The sequence below is a fragment of the Meleagris gallopavo genome, chromosome 5, assembly GCF_000146605.3.
Source record: "Meleagris gallopavo isolate NT-WF06-2002-E0010 breed Aviagen turkey brand Nicholas breeding stock chromosome 5, Turkey_5.1, whole genome shotgun sequence".
Classification (NCBI taxonomy): domain Eukaryota; kingdom Metazoa; phylum Chordata; class Aves; order Galliformes; family Phasianidae; genus Meleagris; species Meleagris gallopavo.
Genome location: NC_015015.2, coordinates 47,691,844 through 47,708,707, shown reverse-complemented (window position 1 = coordinate 47,708,707; position 16,864 = coordinate 47,691,844). Strand labels below are relative to the sequence as shown.

At 44.3% G+C, this 16,864-nt stretch overlaps 1 protein-coding gene across 1 annotated transcript in view; it reads right to left on the bottom strand.

Annotated features, from left to right (window-relative positions):
- Positions 1 to 53: 53 nt before the first annotated feature.
- EVL (Enah/Vasp-like) overlaps positions 54 to 16,864 on the bottom strand; it is a 108,435-nt gene continuing 91,624 nt past the window's right edge. Inside the window, 11 exon segments of the mRNA XM_031553673.1 lie at positions 54 to 656; positions 1,693 to 1,750; positions 2,125 to 2,191; positions 4,338 to 4,400; positions 4,505 to 4,571; positions 6,307 to 6,373; positions 8,032 to 8,092; positions 9,181 to 9,302; positions 9,931 to 10,077; positions 10,080 to 10,177; positions 14,253 to 14,314. Of these exon segments, the coding sequence (XP_031409533.1) occupies positions 619 to 656; positions 1,693 to 1,750; positions 2,125 to 2,191; positions 4,338 to 4,400; positions 4,505 to 4,571; positions 6,307 to 6,373; positions 8,032 to 8,092; positions 9,181 to 9,302; positions 9,931 to 10,077; positions 10,080 to 10,177; positions 14,253 to 14,314 (850 nt within the window). The 3' untranslated portion in view covers positions 54 to 618.

Genomic DNA, 16,864 nt, shown 5'->3' with positions numbered 1-16,864 from the left:
ATTAAGGTGGAGAAGCTGAAGGGGTTAACGATACAAACAAAGGCAGGGCCATGTGGACAATAAACAGTTTATTACCAATATGAACACAGATACTGTGATGCAGACGTACCTTTTTTTTTTTTTAATATTGTGATAACTCTGAGACAAAGAACTTGTTGGCTGACAACTAACATGTCTCTTTTCTTCTGGTGATGCCACAATACATTTCTGTTGGCAAAGGATCTTCTTTACATTGCAGACTACTAATAAAATTACTTTGAAGTCATCTATCAAAAGCAAATGGTTCACATGTGTTCTTATCTACTACTAAAAAGAAAGGTAATACATTTAAATAAGCAAATACAAAATACAAAAAAGGCTGACAAATCCAATGTGCAGTGTCAGATGAAATCTAAAAAATCCAGAAATTTAAAATTTAATATTCTTTAGATTAAGACTTTTAAAATGAAGCAAATCCAAGGCAGCAGCAAGCTTCAAAGTGTGCTGAGTCTGCTAATAAAAAGGGTATAAGAACAAAGACAGTGCCGGTGTCCTCTCTCACCATCTTGCGTGACCTTGGTACACTCAGAAATGATTCAATCTTCCTAGCATTCTTAGTACCGTCCAAATGCTTTGCAATCATGTTGTACTGATCCTACTCAACTCCTGCCGTATGGCTAGAAAACCAAACCAAAAAAGTTAGCGCAGAACATTCTACCCAGCACACGGAAAACGCTAAGAACAGAGCTTGCAGAAAGTACACACCAGTAAAAGGATGAGTGGAAGGTAAAAGGATGAGTAAGGGTGAACAGTCAGCTGTTTGCTTGCAAACTGCAGTAGTGGTTTAAGTGGCATCTGCGATTCATGTGAATGTCTTGTTTTGCACTGGAATGAACTGGGGAGTCTTTGAGGGCCAAGCTGCCGGGACCATAGCGAACGGGCAAGGGTGTCCTCAGCTGCCAACTGCCCAGCTGTTATGAGCACGTGGTGCTGGGGGAAGGGCAGTGGCCATGGCTTTTAGCTGTTTGACAGTCTCCTCTTTTTCCCCTTTCGTACGAAGCTAAGTTGGGAAAAGCAGGGTGTGGACGTGGATCTTCACATGCCCTAACGCAGGTGTCAAATAAATAGGTACTTTGCTGTGCGTGTCCGTAAAGCAGCATTGTGCTGTCTTACGTTGGCCTTGAAAAACATATTTTGTCACAAAATGTAAAGCAATTTATAAAAAATCTGCTGAAACACTGCATTTCACCGAGTTAGAAAAATACGTGGCTATTCAGATTGAGTTAACTGAAATAGTTTTTTGGGTACAAGCATCCTCCAGAGGATGCTCAGAAAGGGTTTCCAATTTGGTACACTTGGCCCCTCCTGTGTCAGACCAGTTGCATGTGATTTCACACTCCCTGGTTGTGGTGAACTGTGCCATGGGCAATGGGCCAGCCCTTTTTCCCACTCCCAACTGTGAAAGGCACAGGCCAGTGACTTTTTCACAGGTTGGGGTGAAAATGTGTGTCAGCAGCATAAAGATAAAGGATGCGAACATAGTGTTATGACCAAAGACTGGTTAAGGTAGAACGTTTTTCTTCAGATGTGTATATAAATCAAAGCCGCACAGACAGGTCTGAAAACACCAGGAACTCCCTGCAGTGCCTATCATCTTATCTACAGGAAATTAGTCATAAAGGTGAGAAAAATAATGATTTTTCTCTTTCTTACCATCAATTATCTCCTCTTTCACTTTGTGTAACTCTCTTACAACTTCCTCCAATATTTCCTGATGAGACAAAACACAAGTCAGCTGCTCAGCATTTCCTTCTGACTGGTGGAAGAAAACGCAAGTTTAACACGGTCGTGGTGGGTCCCCCACCTCTGCGGCTGCTCAGAGCCTAGTGCTGCTTGCAGCTATGGCTGCACTCCCAGGCCAAGGGTGCAGCAGAGGCTGGGGCATTTATTTGCACGTTTCGTACACACATCTTGCTCAAACAGCAGTGAGACTGTGCTCTCTTGCTGCTCACCGGCTATCCCTTCTCTAAGCACCTAGTCATAGAGGAAACCAGAAGACTGAACAGCTGTTTTGCTTGTACAGCGCATGCATGGGGGAAAATGGGTAGCTCGTCAACTCAGGTGTGAAAAGACCTTTCAACTCACCTGTTTCATCCGATCAAAATCTAAGGCATCCATAGCCACATCATTGCTGCTGCTCACTGGCTTCATCCTTGATAAAGGGAAGAAGAGAACAAAATGCCGGCCCATCAGCTGCCTGCAGTGTGTGCTGAGCCACCCCCCCACAAAAACGTAGGTGCAGCCAGTGCCAGAGCAGCAACATCTGTAAGGGAGAGCTGGACTAGGGACTCTCCATGTGCTGCCGGGCTGCGTCCTCAAGGAGGCTGCTCTCAGCCTTCAGTGGAGCAGAAAACACATGTAAAACTGTGCTGAAATCTCATTCAGGATTTTTTGGGGGTTGTGGTCCTCCATGACTTTAAATTACAAAATACTGGGGTGACCTAACAATATACTTCATTACAGCACTAGCAATTTGCAAGATGGATGTCTGGTTTTCTATCTTTCTTAATCCATTTTTTGTACAACCATCCTATCTTGGCTATCTAGGCTTTAATAAGCTGTTAAAATAATAGTAAAACACAGGTGAGCATAAGGCTAACCCAGTAATAACCCAATAATCCTTTCCTTGGGAAGGCCTGACTCAAGCAGAGCTTTGTGATAACACTGCACAACACAGCTTTGTCTTGACCCAGAAGCAAACACAACCTGCCCTTAAGGCCTGATACATTTGGGTGTTATCAGCCTTTTCAGACTGTATTAGTCCACAAGCTGAACTCTGCTGATGGCTATAAAGTAACATAAAAAAGCAGAAGCTGTCTGACTTGCTGTTTTAACCATTTTAAAACATGTCAGAAATGAATCATGCTAAATAATTCATAGAAGAGATTTCAAATAACTTTGCCATCATTTCTGGGCCCAAGCTGAGGGCTGGCTGAGATTCCACTGCCTCTGCGAGTGTGTTCAGTCTCGCAACTCTTCCTTGGGAAAACCTTCACATTTTGCTACAATCTCAAAATGAAGTTAAGATGGATACAAACGTCATCAAACTGATCGAGGAGATTGGCCACTGCTGGGAGCTTCTGCACAGTGCCCCACTCCCCCTGCAGAAGTCAGACAAGCAAACACTGAGCATTACTCAGGCATTAAGCTAGCAATGGATTTTCCCTCACTCAACTCTTCCCAAGGTGGAATGACTTTGTAGAAACGAGTTGGCACAAACTTGATGGCTGCTTTAAATAGCTCACATTTTGTTCCTTTCTGCAAGGAGAAGAAATGGTCTTTCCTATATCTAATGGAAACACACAGCAGTGTCCCATTGATTTTAGGAAAGCAGGCGACTGCATTTCACCCTAGGAACACTGAAGCACCCTTCAATTTTTGGACAGAGCATGTTCTGGTATCTGTAGCACAGGAATAGGTAAGCACAGATAGTTGCCATTGGCAATTTTCTTTCTTCTTCTATCACCGTAGTACAAGTAGGTGCAAAACAAGGGGCATTGCTTTGCAGTAAATGGTAACTATATGCAACTCCTTTCACTTATCCAGCCATCTCGGTGCTTGCTACTGCAGGAACATGAGGTGGGCCAGCTGGAAGAAGTCTCTCTCTTTCACTGCCCAATACCAAATCTCAACCTCCATTTCGATGGGTAACAAGTTGAGTGATCGTGCACAGTGTGGCTGTTTTCACTAATGGGGCTGCTGGATTCCTGCTTCAGGCTTCTTGGCTTTCTTTTTTGAATATTTTTGAATATTTTTGAATATTTATTGAATTTTCATATTTTTGAATGCCCTGTCTGGTGCCTGGGGCTTTCCATGGCCCAATGATATGAAGTTATTGCACCAAGCTTTGCTCTCCTTCCTCATGTACCCACTCAGTTGCAGAAGAATAACTTTTCCAAGTTGTCGGCGCTTCAGATCATTTCTGTCTTTGATTCTGGATTTCTGCTGAAGTTGGACAATTAAACCTTCCCCTAATGGCAGAGACATCCTGAACCAGCTGTAAACTAGTGCTCCAAAACCTCCCACCCACTTGGCACAGCACACTGTCAAGCCCAAAAATACTTTAAGCACTTGCTTAAGTGTGATTAACTCCTGTGCCCACCTGAGAGGAGGCTGTTCCCATGGAACAAGCCTTTGACACAGCACATGCTACCATCACACATTTCAACTTTGTGCAGGGACAGACAGAGCAGATAGAACAGAATGAGTAAAGACAGAAAACAAACATCAGTGCTGTGCACTGGGATTTTCCAAAGGACAAGTCAAGACAGGTAAGAAGGTGGGCTGTTAGCCAGTACCTAGAAGACACGTGGGATTGTGTGGGGCTCTTAGCTTCACAGCTCTTCACCATGGATGGATTTCTACAGCAATGGAATGAAACGAGACATGAGTTGTGCAAGTGCCACGGGGACAGCGTGACCATCCCAACTGCTAGCCAGCTGCAGGGACAACCTGTGCCACTCACCTAGACAGTAATGAAGATACAGGCTTTTCAACAGAATTGCTCCTTTCCCATGGCTTCTTCCCAGAGTCTGGAAAACAAAGATGAAAATTTACTGCCAATTATTTTTTCTCTAATAATAAAAAATCCTGAAACTGTTTTATACAGCCGCTCTAGAAAGATCCAGGAAACCGAAAGTCTGAATGAGTGTAGTTCCCTATACTACAGAGAAAACATTGACAAAAATCTGCTTAGGGATCTCTTTAATGGAGAACCAGGCACTTAAATGATCTGGAAAAGACATGGAATTGGAACAGTACAAAGAAAAGAAAAAATCACTGAGATCAAGAAACACAAGTTTAGTGTTGCTTATGTCTCTTGACTGCATAGTTGGCATAAAAAATGAATGTATATGAAAAAAAAGCAGCATGATCTCCCCCTGACAATTGACATTTCCACAGAGAGAATTTATTTAATGCTGTTTCCATTGCTGGCTAAGAGAACATTTCCCAAACTACGCTACAGATGTCTTATTTCTGAAAATGCCTACTGTTATCCCAGCCTCTTCTTATGCATATAGTCCAAAATAAAGTGTGCTCTTTCAGAGTCCTGAATGCACACAACCTTATACACAAAAGTTTGTTGCTCTGTGAGGTCCCGAAAAGCGATTTAGCGGAATTACGGGCACTCCCAGGAAGTCCCTAGATACTGTTCCTCATTTACATGTGTGCACCCTTCTACTAACTTCTTCCCCTTCCCCTGCAAAACAAGCAAATAATGGCTTTGTTCCAAAAAGAAGCTGGAATGGTTAAATACTCATTCCTTCGGGAGAGATTTCTTTCAGTATGTATGAAAGCCAAGGCTCATGCAAGGGTAATTTGCTAATGCAAAGTTGACTGGCTTGCAGCTTATCTACTGTGATAAAATTATTTCAAATCATTATAGGAAAAACATATTTTAGGGGCTACTTAATTTCATATACTATCTCCCAAGATCAGGCCTACTGCAACAAGTTTCTAGGTTAAGGAATGGGTAACAGTTTGAGATCCAAACCCCCACTTTACAGATCAATGCAACTACTCTACCACAAGTGAAATAATAGAAGTATTTGTTTCTATGGTGGCACAACAGTAAAGATGCAGATCCTCAGCTTTATGTCTGGACTCCTGTAACTGTACTGACTCTTTGATCCAAGGCTGAGAAGTGCACAAAGTTTTTCCTGCCCAGTACAGCTTTTGAAACAACAGTTATTGGGGAAATCTTCTGTTAGCTACTGTTACTGAGCTCTGACAGATGGCAATGAATCACAGAATCATAGAATCAAAGAACGGCCTGGGTTGAAAAGGACCACAATGATCATCTAGTTTCAACCCCCCTGCTGTGTGCAGGGTCACCAACCACCAGACCAGGCTGCCCAGAGCCACATCCAGCCTGGCCTTGAATGCCTCCAGGGATGGGGCATCCACAGCCTCCTTGGGCAACCTGTTCCAGCATGTCACCACCTCTGTGTGGAAAAACTTCCTCCTGATATCTAACCTAAACCTCCCCTGAATTAGTTTAAAATCATTCCCCCTTGTCCTATCACTATCCACCCTCGTAAACAGCCATTCCCCCTCCTGTTTCTATGCTTCCTTCAAGTACTGGAATGCCACAATGAGGTCTCCCCAGAGCCTTCTCTTCTCCAAGCTAAACAAGCCCAGTACCCTCAACCTTTCTTCATAGGAGAGGTGCTCCAGCCCTCTGATCATCTGAATCAAGAGTCTCAAGGTGATGCAGAACACTAGATGAAGAAGACAACTAAAGAGCCAGTAGTTCAGTTTTAATACCTGATGAATTTTGTTGCTGCTGGGTGGGTCCTCGTGTACTGGTTGAAGGAGAGGTGCTAGCATCATCCTAGGAAGAGAAAAATAGGGCATTACTTAATTCTGGAGTTGAAACACAGAGTCCTCTTCTGCTCCAAAGACCAGTCACTGTACAGGTGATACAAAATCAGGTTCTCTTCTAGCACATCTGACAGGCCCTGCTACCATGGTATGGGCTGAAGTTTGTTGCAAATTTAACCTTTCTCCTCATTTAGCGTGAGAAAATACCTCTTATTCATTTATTTATTTTGTCAATATGGGTACTTTGCCACGATTCCACTGAATCGCTCTTGTTTCTGTATACCAGAGCAGGCTGAGTTACCACTGAAGAGTGCTGGCTGGTGAAATCTAAATATAAAACATCCATACTTCACTTTAGAAATGATCTGTGCTATGGAAACTGAGCCACCTGCAGGAACACTCTGTCACATCCCAGCCTTTCAAACCAGGACAGATACTGGTACTGGGGAGAGTGGCCCAGGTACTGACATAATATATTTAATGACATCACTCAATGCTTCTCCTAACCAGAATGCTATATTCTATACCTCAGATTTAGACTCTTTTCTGTGTCTTACAGCTGACAGATCATAAAACGTTAACCCATATTTTTGATGACAACATTATTTAGCAGCCCTCAATATACACTCAGGCAAAGCATTAACTGAGTATGTTAAAAACAAAACTGCACCAATTTTGACAGAAGAGAACCTCACCATACTGTGTGCTCAAGATACACACTAAACAGTTTGAAACATCTTTCTTAATAGTTTGGCACTATCAGGAAGTTTGGCATGGGATGCAAACTGCACAGCAACAAGGAGAGAGAATCAGAGGCAGAAAGACAGCAGAGGTTGAATAGTTAGAAGCTAACTGGTACCTGGGCACATGGGCACATGAGATGCTTTCTGAACTCGGAGAGGGTCTTCATAAGGGTACAGGCTGGTAACAAGGATGCTCTATGAGCAGCAAACCATGAGAAGGGACATGACATTAATCCTGGCCTCTTAAACCTGGAGAGATCTCTCATGGTTTAGCAGTTCAACATACAAAAATAAGTATTTTAATCTGTATGTTGAACTCAAAACTACAGCCCCAAAGTGTGGACAGCATACAGACAGACTGGTTAATGCAGAAAGAACCCTAAGTCTCATTATAATGTAAGTATCATGAATACATTTTAATTTTTGAATTGTCTAGTAGCTAATGCACCGTTTCTCCTTCCCTCCCAGAGATGTGTTTTATACACACTCTGGGGTCTGCAGCGAGCTGATTCTTCTTTGCATGAAGGATTACTCCCCACAGTTCATTATTCACTCCAGCTCAGATGAAGCTGCAAATTTAAAGTATGTTACACAGCTCTTGTCTCAAGATGACTTGCCAGGAGGGCTCATTGCATCTTCACTAGTGGTAAGAACCTCCTATCCCCATAAACACTGGGAGCAGACCATGAAAAATCATCAACTGATCTTGTTTGAACAACATCTCACCCATGAATACGAAGGCAATTCTTGTTTCTAGTGCGCTCTTTCCAGGAAAGGTAGAAACATTTAGTTTTGATTGAGTATGTATTGCTAGGCCAGCACTGCTTGTCAGTCCCTGACACATACCAGGAATGAGAACAGGACTTTATAAGGCAGCACATCAACATATTTGCAAAAGCACAACCATGAGGAATCCATCACTTACATTTTGGCTTTCCTCTTCTTTTTTGTCACCTGGCTTGTCTGACTGCGATGCTGCTTTCCTCCTTTGCAAAGAAATATGAGACAGGACAGAGTCAGCCCTCCAGCATCACATCTCCTGTGCAAGGCACCAGCCTCCATGTGGGAAGGCTGATTTAAGCTTTGTTGAGAGTTATTATTTACTAAGTTCGTCTTACAGAGCTTGACAATGACCAAATACATTTGGTTGCGCAGGATTTGAGATGGAACCCAAACCTTAGCAATAAGACTCAGAGGGGCAAATATTTTCAAGCCACGTTCAATAGAGGAATGCAGAGTGTGGCAACTATTTTTCCAGCTTTGTGTATTTATTTAACACTTTCCAAAAGATTACATCCACAGTTCATGTTCAGAATTTCTTCTGAAATGATTAAGACATGGTGAAAAGTTGGAATCAGACCCTCTGCACTGGGAACTGTGTTTATCCTACTCCATCTTTGCACACCATACATTGTTATTCTACTCATCTGCTTGTTTTACTACTTGTATGTAAAAAAGGAAAATATCTTTAGAGCTAAAACCCAAAACATCTGTCACTAGGAACCTGTGAATTACAGTCTAACAGAATATTACTGACAGAAGGAGGGGAAAAAGAGAAAGCAAAAATAATTGAAATAGAGTGCCTTTAAATGTCTGGTAGCTTATCATTACAAGTTGTCTTCTTGCAGAATAAATTGGCTAGACTGTCTTATACACACCGAGAATCAATAATAAGTTACCTGCCAAGATGTTGTCTTGTTATTCTGTTTATGTTTTATGCCCAATATCCTGACTGTGCTGCATAAAAAAGTTTCCTTCCTAGTTTACTCTTCCTGAAACTTTGGAATAGATTTGGTAAATGGCAGGATCACAGAGGATGCACTTGCCACCATCTTTGAAGGTTACCACTCTGAAGGCTTTGCTACAGCAACACAACTCTACAGGAACACCAGGCACCACTGCAACACCTCTACCTTCATACGAGTACCAGAGGATGCTAGGGCCTGTGCAGGACTCATTGAACTGCAAGAGGCACCAAAGTGAGCCACTGCTCAACCTAAAGGAGAGCATGTTGTCCCATACACAGTCTGCTGCAGAGCTCATGCTAGGGCTTACTTGAAATCTCAGCACAAACCTTTTTGCCAGTAATTTATTCATTTCTTCCATTAGTCCTCCACTGCCTCCTCCACTACTGGTTCGATTGGCATCGCTCTTAGAGACCCCGCTGGGGCTGGACCCTCCTGAACCATCTTCTGGCTTAAGACAGAAATCAACATTAAAATTAATGAAAATAATTTCATTTACAGTCATACCCTTAATGATCAGTTTTCCTAATTACCAGGATCAGTGATCACAACCAGAAGCTAGAAATGCTCTGGGGTTGAAAGGAGACATATGTAGAACTTAATAAACTCAGCAGCAGTCTGTGTGAGGCAATATATATGGGTGAATGATGAAAAATCCCACAGCGTTGTTTCTTTGTAATTACGTTTAGGTTACACAACCCCTACTGAAGTGGGCATTTATTTATGTGAGGCCTCAACAGTTTATGCTGGTGATTTTGAGCACTTACAATGCCTGTAAACCGTAGTTTACAGTGGCAGATACTACAAGGGTAGACTTTGCAGAATCAACAAAATCCTGGCAATATGAAAAGCTGCAGCCATTTTCCAACCACTATTTTCTAAAGAGCAGTAATTCTACCAAACTTTCTACCTGCTCTGCCAATCCCACATGCTCAGCTTTATCTGCTCCACAGACTCCCATCCAAATGTCCATGTAGCTGAGGCAGGCTTCACCGACTCTGCAGAGCCCTGTGCCAAGCCAGGCCTTACTTCCACACGGCAGCAAAGAGCCCACCGGCAGCCCCCAGCCGCCTCCTTACCCGCTGAACTCTCCTCAGTTTGGCACCAGCCAGAGCAGCCGCGAGCCCTGACACCGACCCATCTTCACTGGCAGCACCTTGGCCGGCACCGGCTGGCAGCGAGGCGGGGGGTGGGTGGGTGGGGGAGGCGGGCGTCCCGAGTAGGGGGTGGGAGGGGACGTGGGGGGGGTGGCGGGAGGTGGGGGGCCCCCGGATGAAGCAGGGATCACTGAAGCACCGCTGGGATGGCCGGGTGGGAGAGCTGGGCCTGAAAGGCAGAGAAGATGAATTATACACCAAGAATCATCTCCTCCAGCTCGCACACCACGCCACGTTCCCTGTCCCAGGGCTGCAGCCTGATAGCACGACTAATCAATGCAAGGAAGTGTCACACACAAGCAGAAGAGTGGGAAACAGTGGATGTATCAATGGCCAGTCAGCTTTGGCTGCATCCTGATTGCAGAAGCATCAATGGTTAATCAGTATGATTGTGTTCTCCTGCAAGGCCCTGTCTCTAATAACAAACTTTCCTCCTCTCAGCAAGTACTTTATTATTCTATGCTGAAATCAAAGCATGGACAACACTCCCTAAGCGGCACCTTTCATCCGCTTCTCTTACAGCCTCCTACATGTGGACTACAAACTGCATCAGGCAGCAACACAGACTTCTGCTGACACCAGCCTTCCAGCAGAAGCATGGGCTACAGATGCATGCCCCCTTCTGTTTTATGACGTACGAGTGTTTCGTTGTATAGTATCAGCCAACAAAATGCAGAGTAGCAGTGGGGAGTTCAGCCACACTACGGTTCAGTAAAGCCCTCGCTGCTGCAGGGGCTGACCAAGGTGATTGATCTCGGTGCAGTGCTTTGCCTGTAATGGGTCCACTGAATGTGTACACTATCAGGAGGTTACTTCCCTACATCAAGCTCCCAGAAGAGGCTGATCTTGATATATAATCACAGGTTCAGTTGTTCAGTAAGTGCTACTTTGAAAGGCAGGAGGATTTTAACTGAGGAATGTTTAAAAATTAACATTAGCAGTCCAGTTTTCTTCTTATCTAGGGTTTTTTATAGCTCTGCCTTACTTCTGTGGTTAATTCTGTATTATTTCACACTCTCAATTTCATTCTTGAAATGAACCATAGCTGCTATTAGAAATGCATTAAACATTTCAAGTCCTCTTTGGTTCACAACATAATAGTAATTCATCGTGGGTACAGTTAATTGTAATTGCAAAACGACACCCACCTAATTAGAGGCTAGCCTGAAGCAAAAACTGAACTGAGTCAAAATAATGGACTGATGTAAGTTTAAAATAACTTTATTGAACTAAGTGGATTTCAAGGACTTATATGAGCTGACGGACTGAGCCTCCAGTGGCTGGATTAATATTTTTAGCAGAAAGGGGATGGAAATGTCTCAGTTTTCTGTCTTTTCTAGACATATTATTTAAGCATTATATGTGGATATTGACAGGAATGGATCCGAGACACAAAAATTGAGATCTGAATTGCAAATAGGCATTATGTGTAGCTGCTCTAACTCAGCAGGCTTCAGACAAGCACCAGGAATTGAGACCATATGCAAAATGCAGACCCAAGCTCTTGATTTGCCTGCATTGAAAAAGGTTTGCCCTCAACTATTAGCGCAGTTCACAGTGGGAAGACAGTTTCTAGAAGTAAAGGAATTATATAAGTGCAGAAGATTCTGCATAACTCTAACAAAATTTGTGTTGTGTTTGTGCTGGTAACAGAAATAGCACTCGAGTAAAATAATAAAAATCACATCCTCTCTGATAGCCACACAGACAACAAGTTTACTGCAGACCCGGCCTCTGGCTTACAAGAGCCCATCTGCTAGGTCTGGACCAGCTGAATATAGTCTTTGTATAAAGGTCACTGCCAAATGCAATTGGGCTCTGCCAAACGATACAAATCTCTTCCTGGGCTAATACTCTTAAGAGCATGCATTGCAACAGCTCAGCTATAGGACCCTTGCGATGTAATTCTTGTTTTTGTCCCACTGCTAGCATGGGCGGGAGGTCCTGAGTGCTTTTCCACCTTGGTTTCAGATGTCACACACAACAGAAGTATTCCTGGGTCTCAGGTGTTTCTCTAGCAGTCATGGAGAGTGTGAATGCAGCTTTTTATACAGCTTAAAGCTACAGATTTTACAGGTCACAACTTGTTCAAAATCAGTACTTACGCAAGTGGGAAATGGCTGATGAAGTCATGTAAGGAAGGGTCCTCCTGGGCACAGTCACCTCAGGCCCAGCAGCGTAAGGGGGAGGCAATGGAAGACAGTGTGACACGGGCTGATAGCAGTGCTGTGGGGGACGATGGGGTGGAGAGAACAGGGAGGAGGCTTGGCCCCAGGAGCCAGGAGGGCTGGCAATTGCAGGCAGCTGGGAGGCAGGTGCAGCCCCTAGGCGCAGCAAGAAGGCTCCCACCACGCTTCTCCTCCGGCTCCTAGAGGAGCCCGCAGATTCAGGATGGCCATTCAAGGGCATGTTGGGCAAAGTTTCCTGCCCTGTTTTGTCTGGGGGTCCCCTGATGCTGTCGCATGGGGCAGCAATCGCAGGCAAGAGGGTGGGATCGCGCGGCTGCAGGCCATCTGCCCTCTGCCCCAGGGATGTGTTTGTGATGGGGGCTGCAGAAGGCTGAGAACCACAGAGAGAGGAACGCCTGAGGGGCTGGCAAGAAGCAAAGAGAAAGTGGGAAGAAGGGTGAGAAGGTGGTGGGGACAGCGAGGCCCGCCTGACCCGTGGTAGGACAGTCCCACGGGCTGAGCAGGATGGAGGAGAGGAACCTAGGGTTGTTAGCAGCTCAGAGGCTGAGTGTCTGTGCAGAAGCTGCAAGGGCTCTCTGTTTCTCCACAGACATTGCAGAGAAGATTTACCAGGGAGCTCAGGGGCAGCCAGTGGGGCAGGGAGGGCACTGGCATGGCGTGGTGGCAGAGGGGCAGCACCAGAGGCAGGTGAAGGAGGCTGGTGCTGGGAGGGGAGAGAGCATGTGTTTATCTGTAAGGAGGAAACTAAAAGAACAGGGAAGACAAATGAAAAAAGAAAAAGATGGGTATGCAGTGAGGAACGAAACCAACATAAAGCAATATAGTGAAAAAAGGACCACAGAATAAATGCAAACAGAAGCTCAAACAAAGCCAAGAGGAGATGGTGCGGGCACCTGCCAAGGGGCTCCCAGCCCTCAGTGGAACTGGGACTGTTTGAAAAAATAGCCCACGGTTTGGAATGAGCTGTGTGTTCCAATGCCAGCGAGCCCACAGGAACTTGTTGTGGTTGCAAGCATCGACCTCTCACCACGGGAGCAGCAAGGGACATTTTGAACACAGTAGTTGCTGCTCTGCAGCCAGGAGGAGATGGCCAGAACTCCCCATGGGCCATATTCCACTCCCTGCTGGTGCCCAGGTGGGATTTGTGGCTGTGTTTCTTGATGCAGAAGAGCACATGGTAACCTCCGCCCAGACACAGCTCAGAAACTTCTGACACTAGCTAAGGCATGTGTGTATGTGTCTATCTCTAGGGTAGCTTCAGGTAAAAAACAACTGAAAATTTACCAGATTAACTGGTGCCTCCAAAACAAAAGACTATACAAGACCATCTTCGCTTGTTTGCTGTCAGCCTTCACAGAGACCAAGCCATACTCTACAAACTATTCCTGTCATCTCTTCACTCAGCTTTGTGCAACTTAATATGTTATAGAAGATTTTCATAAGCTCATTAAATATATATGTATTTTCCATTAAGCACACAGAAGACTCCTCACTTCATCACTACAAAATCCCCACAGATGATACTCCAGGGCTGTCATTTCCTCTGTGCTGCATCTGACTGCACCACAGAGTGATGGGGCAGCCCAGAACTGGCAGTGCCACCCCTTTCTGTTGATGTCCTCTGGAAATGAGGCATCACTGCCATGTGACCATGTAGCCTTGGCAAGCCAAAAATCCCCCTCTGATTACCCGCTTTGACAAGCCCCACACTTGTCTAACTCTACCTGCATGCCTCATTGCTGCAAATGCTTTAAAATCTAATTATTGCCATAACCCTCATTCCAGCGTGGGCACAGGATGCACAGAGAAATTGTTCAGTCTCTCTCTTTGGAGATCTTCCAAAGCCACCTGGACGTGCTCCTGGGCATTCTGCTCTGTGTGCCACTGCTGGAGAAGGGGTTGGAGCAGAAGGACCCAGACGTGCTTTCCTACTTCTACCATTCTGTGATTTTGTAATTTTAACCACGTATATGAAACCATGCAAAACCCAACTACAAGTAGAGGACAAAAGCAGGGAGACCATAGCTGCTTTGTTTGCAGGTATTTTATACATACCTGTGGTAGAAGTTCTTCTTTCCAGAGATTCTTGGCGCTGTTGCTGTTGCTCCATCACTTGTCTGAAACAGCAATGAAAAAAGCTCCAGTCATTACATATTCCTTATAATTTTTCTTGAGAGCTTTATTCACTGTGAGGTCCTCAAGATGTATGTATTAGGTAGCGTGAGCCAGTCCTCACAAATGCTGTTCCACTGAACAGACGTGGTTTTGGTTTCACTTGCCCTGACCACAGTGGTGCCAGGTGCTGGGGATGTGCAATCAGGCCAGGGCCTGGCACCTGCAGGACACCACAGATGCTTGGGCAAGGGGCTGCCTGATCCATGTCAGGAAACTCCACAATGGGTTTTGCAGGGGACATGGCCAGGAGGTAGGTTCTATAGGTCCAGGAGAGCACAGTGGCCATGCATGTCCTCAACTCAAAGCACGTCAGCATCCCTGGGGAAGAGCAAGGGGCATTTGTCAAGAATGGCACTCTTGAGACCTTCACAGATCAGAAACCCAAAGGAATTAAAGTTAGAATGAAAATATATTACATTTGTGCTGTGTTCAGCTGCTGACTGTACAAAGTCTGGTGTGCTCTGCTGCAGGGCTGTCTCTTGCTGGCATAGCACAGCTTTGCAGGTGAGCAGAGCCACTCTGCTGTCCAGGAGTACGTGGAGCTCCATGCATACTTGGCACAGAATTACATCACTGCTTTGGTTGTTTTGCATCCTCAGGAGCTGCCAGCTCCCAGGTTGCCCAAGCAGGTACACGCAGTGAGAAGCCTTTTCACAGGCTTCACTTTCCAGAGACGTGCAGTTGCCAGATGCATCAGCAGAGGGCTTCTCTCACACACTGTAATACTGCAATAATTGCCATGCTGCCCCTGTGACAGGCCCTTCCTGCCATTCCATGGTTAAAAAGACTGATAGTTCAAACAGCCAAATGTTTTTTAACATGCAAACACTGAATGCAACTCTGAAATTACCTTTTTTTCTTCTTTTTTTCTCCTGCAAGAGCTTTCTGCACAGTAAGGCAAGCTTAACTATAGGCAACACTTCTTCAAGGATTCCTTACATGATATCTTAGAAAAGTCTCCTCATTACATTTTTGCTCTACTCATACTTTCAAATGAGTCTGCAGTTTTCTTATTTCATAAAAATAAAAGATTTTTTTTAAATGGAAAAAGTATCCATAAAAATAAAGCTGTGTAGGAACAAAAAGAATGTCTTACTTTGCAAAACAGTCTCCCTGTGTTTCAGTGCTAATTTAATAGATGGATTGGGAAAATCCACAATGATAATTATTCACTATGGACAAATCAATCTTAAACTGGTATTATGTTCAAGTCATACGATCCAACAAATACAAGCAATTTCTAGGAAATCACTACAGACATCCGGAAAAATTATTCTATGTATAAAGTGGAAAGTGGAAAGTTTTGAGGGACAGCCATAGTTGGCTGAATCCAGTGGTTTCATATCAGCTAGAACAATCTAAACCAAATAGAAATCAGCGCATACTTTGGCTCTTACTGGATAGCTATGTACTGAACACCGATATTACAGCACCAGTTTCACAAATTCCAGTTCTAAATGGACATACTAAGAATTCCAGAAGCATGCTGTCCTTGCAACAGCTTGGCACTTATTAGCAAGATTTGATGGTGAAAGACTTGACGTGTACTCTCCTCTTTAAACCTTGGGCAAATTCTAGGTTCATCTGGAGAATTGGTGTGGGAAAGCTCCAGAGGTACAGACCTGGAAAGAAAGGTGGGTAAGAGGTATCCAAGTCTCCTGAGCCCTTGGAGCAGATGCAGGAACCAGGTGCTCCTCAGAACAAGAGTCAGAATGGTCATTTGAAGTCTTTTGGGCTCATGCTAACCTTGTCCGCCCTTGGGCAGGAGCAGCTTGTACCAGCCAAGCACATCCTCCCACACATGCTAAAAGGAGAAGTTCTTACACTCTAAGGAAGTCACATTTGTTCCAGTGGAACTAAATAAAGACCGAGATTTGCACAAGGCTGCTTAAGAAGTATACCAGCAGTAAAGTACAAGAAAGGACAAATTGCATCCTCTGACATAAAATATGTTCTTTAAATATTTGTATAAAGGTCTTTAAAAATTCTTTAAAGCAGACAAATTTTCACGGCATTTACAATAACTTGATTTCCTTTCCCACTTACAAGATGTTAAAAAAACAGAGGCCTAAAATTACGCCTGCTCTATGCTTTAAGAGTGCATTAGCATAATAAAAGCTGAAAATCCTCCAGTGCAGATGCAATAACATCTAAGTGCATATACTGGCATAGCTTATTCCAGTCCAGTGGAGCAAAAGAAGCCTTCCCAGAACCATGTGCCCTGTCGCAGTAGAATAATATCTACTCCAAGGGCTTTTACCATCTCTAAACAAACAAACAAAAAATCAATAATTAAAATATTTTCTCTAACTAAAGCTGGTCATGTGTTGAATGTACAGACAGACACCTGAATGTGAGGTATGAATTTTGTACAGTCTGCACATTCAGCAGTTCCCACTGGCTCAATCAGCATTGGACCACATCTTCCAGCCAGGCTGAGTGGCACACAGGCCAGAGCAGGAGCTCCCCCACAACCTTTATGATAGCTCAGC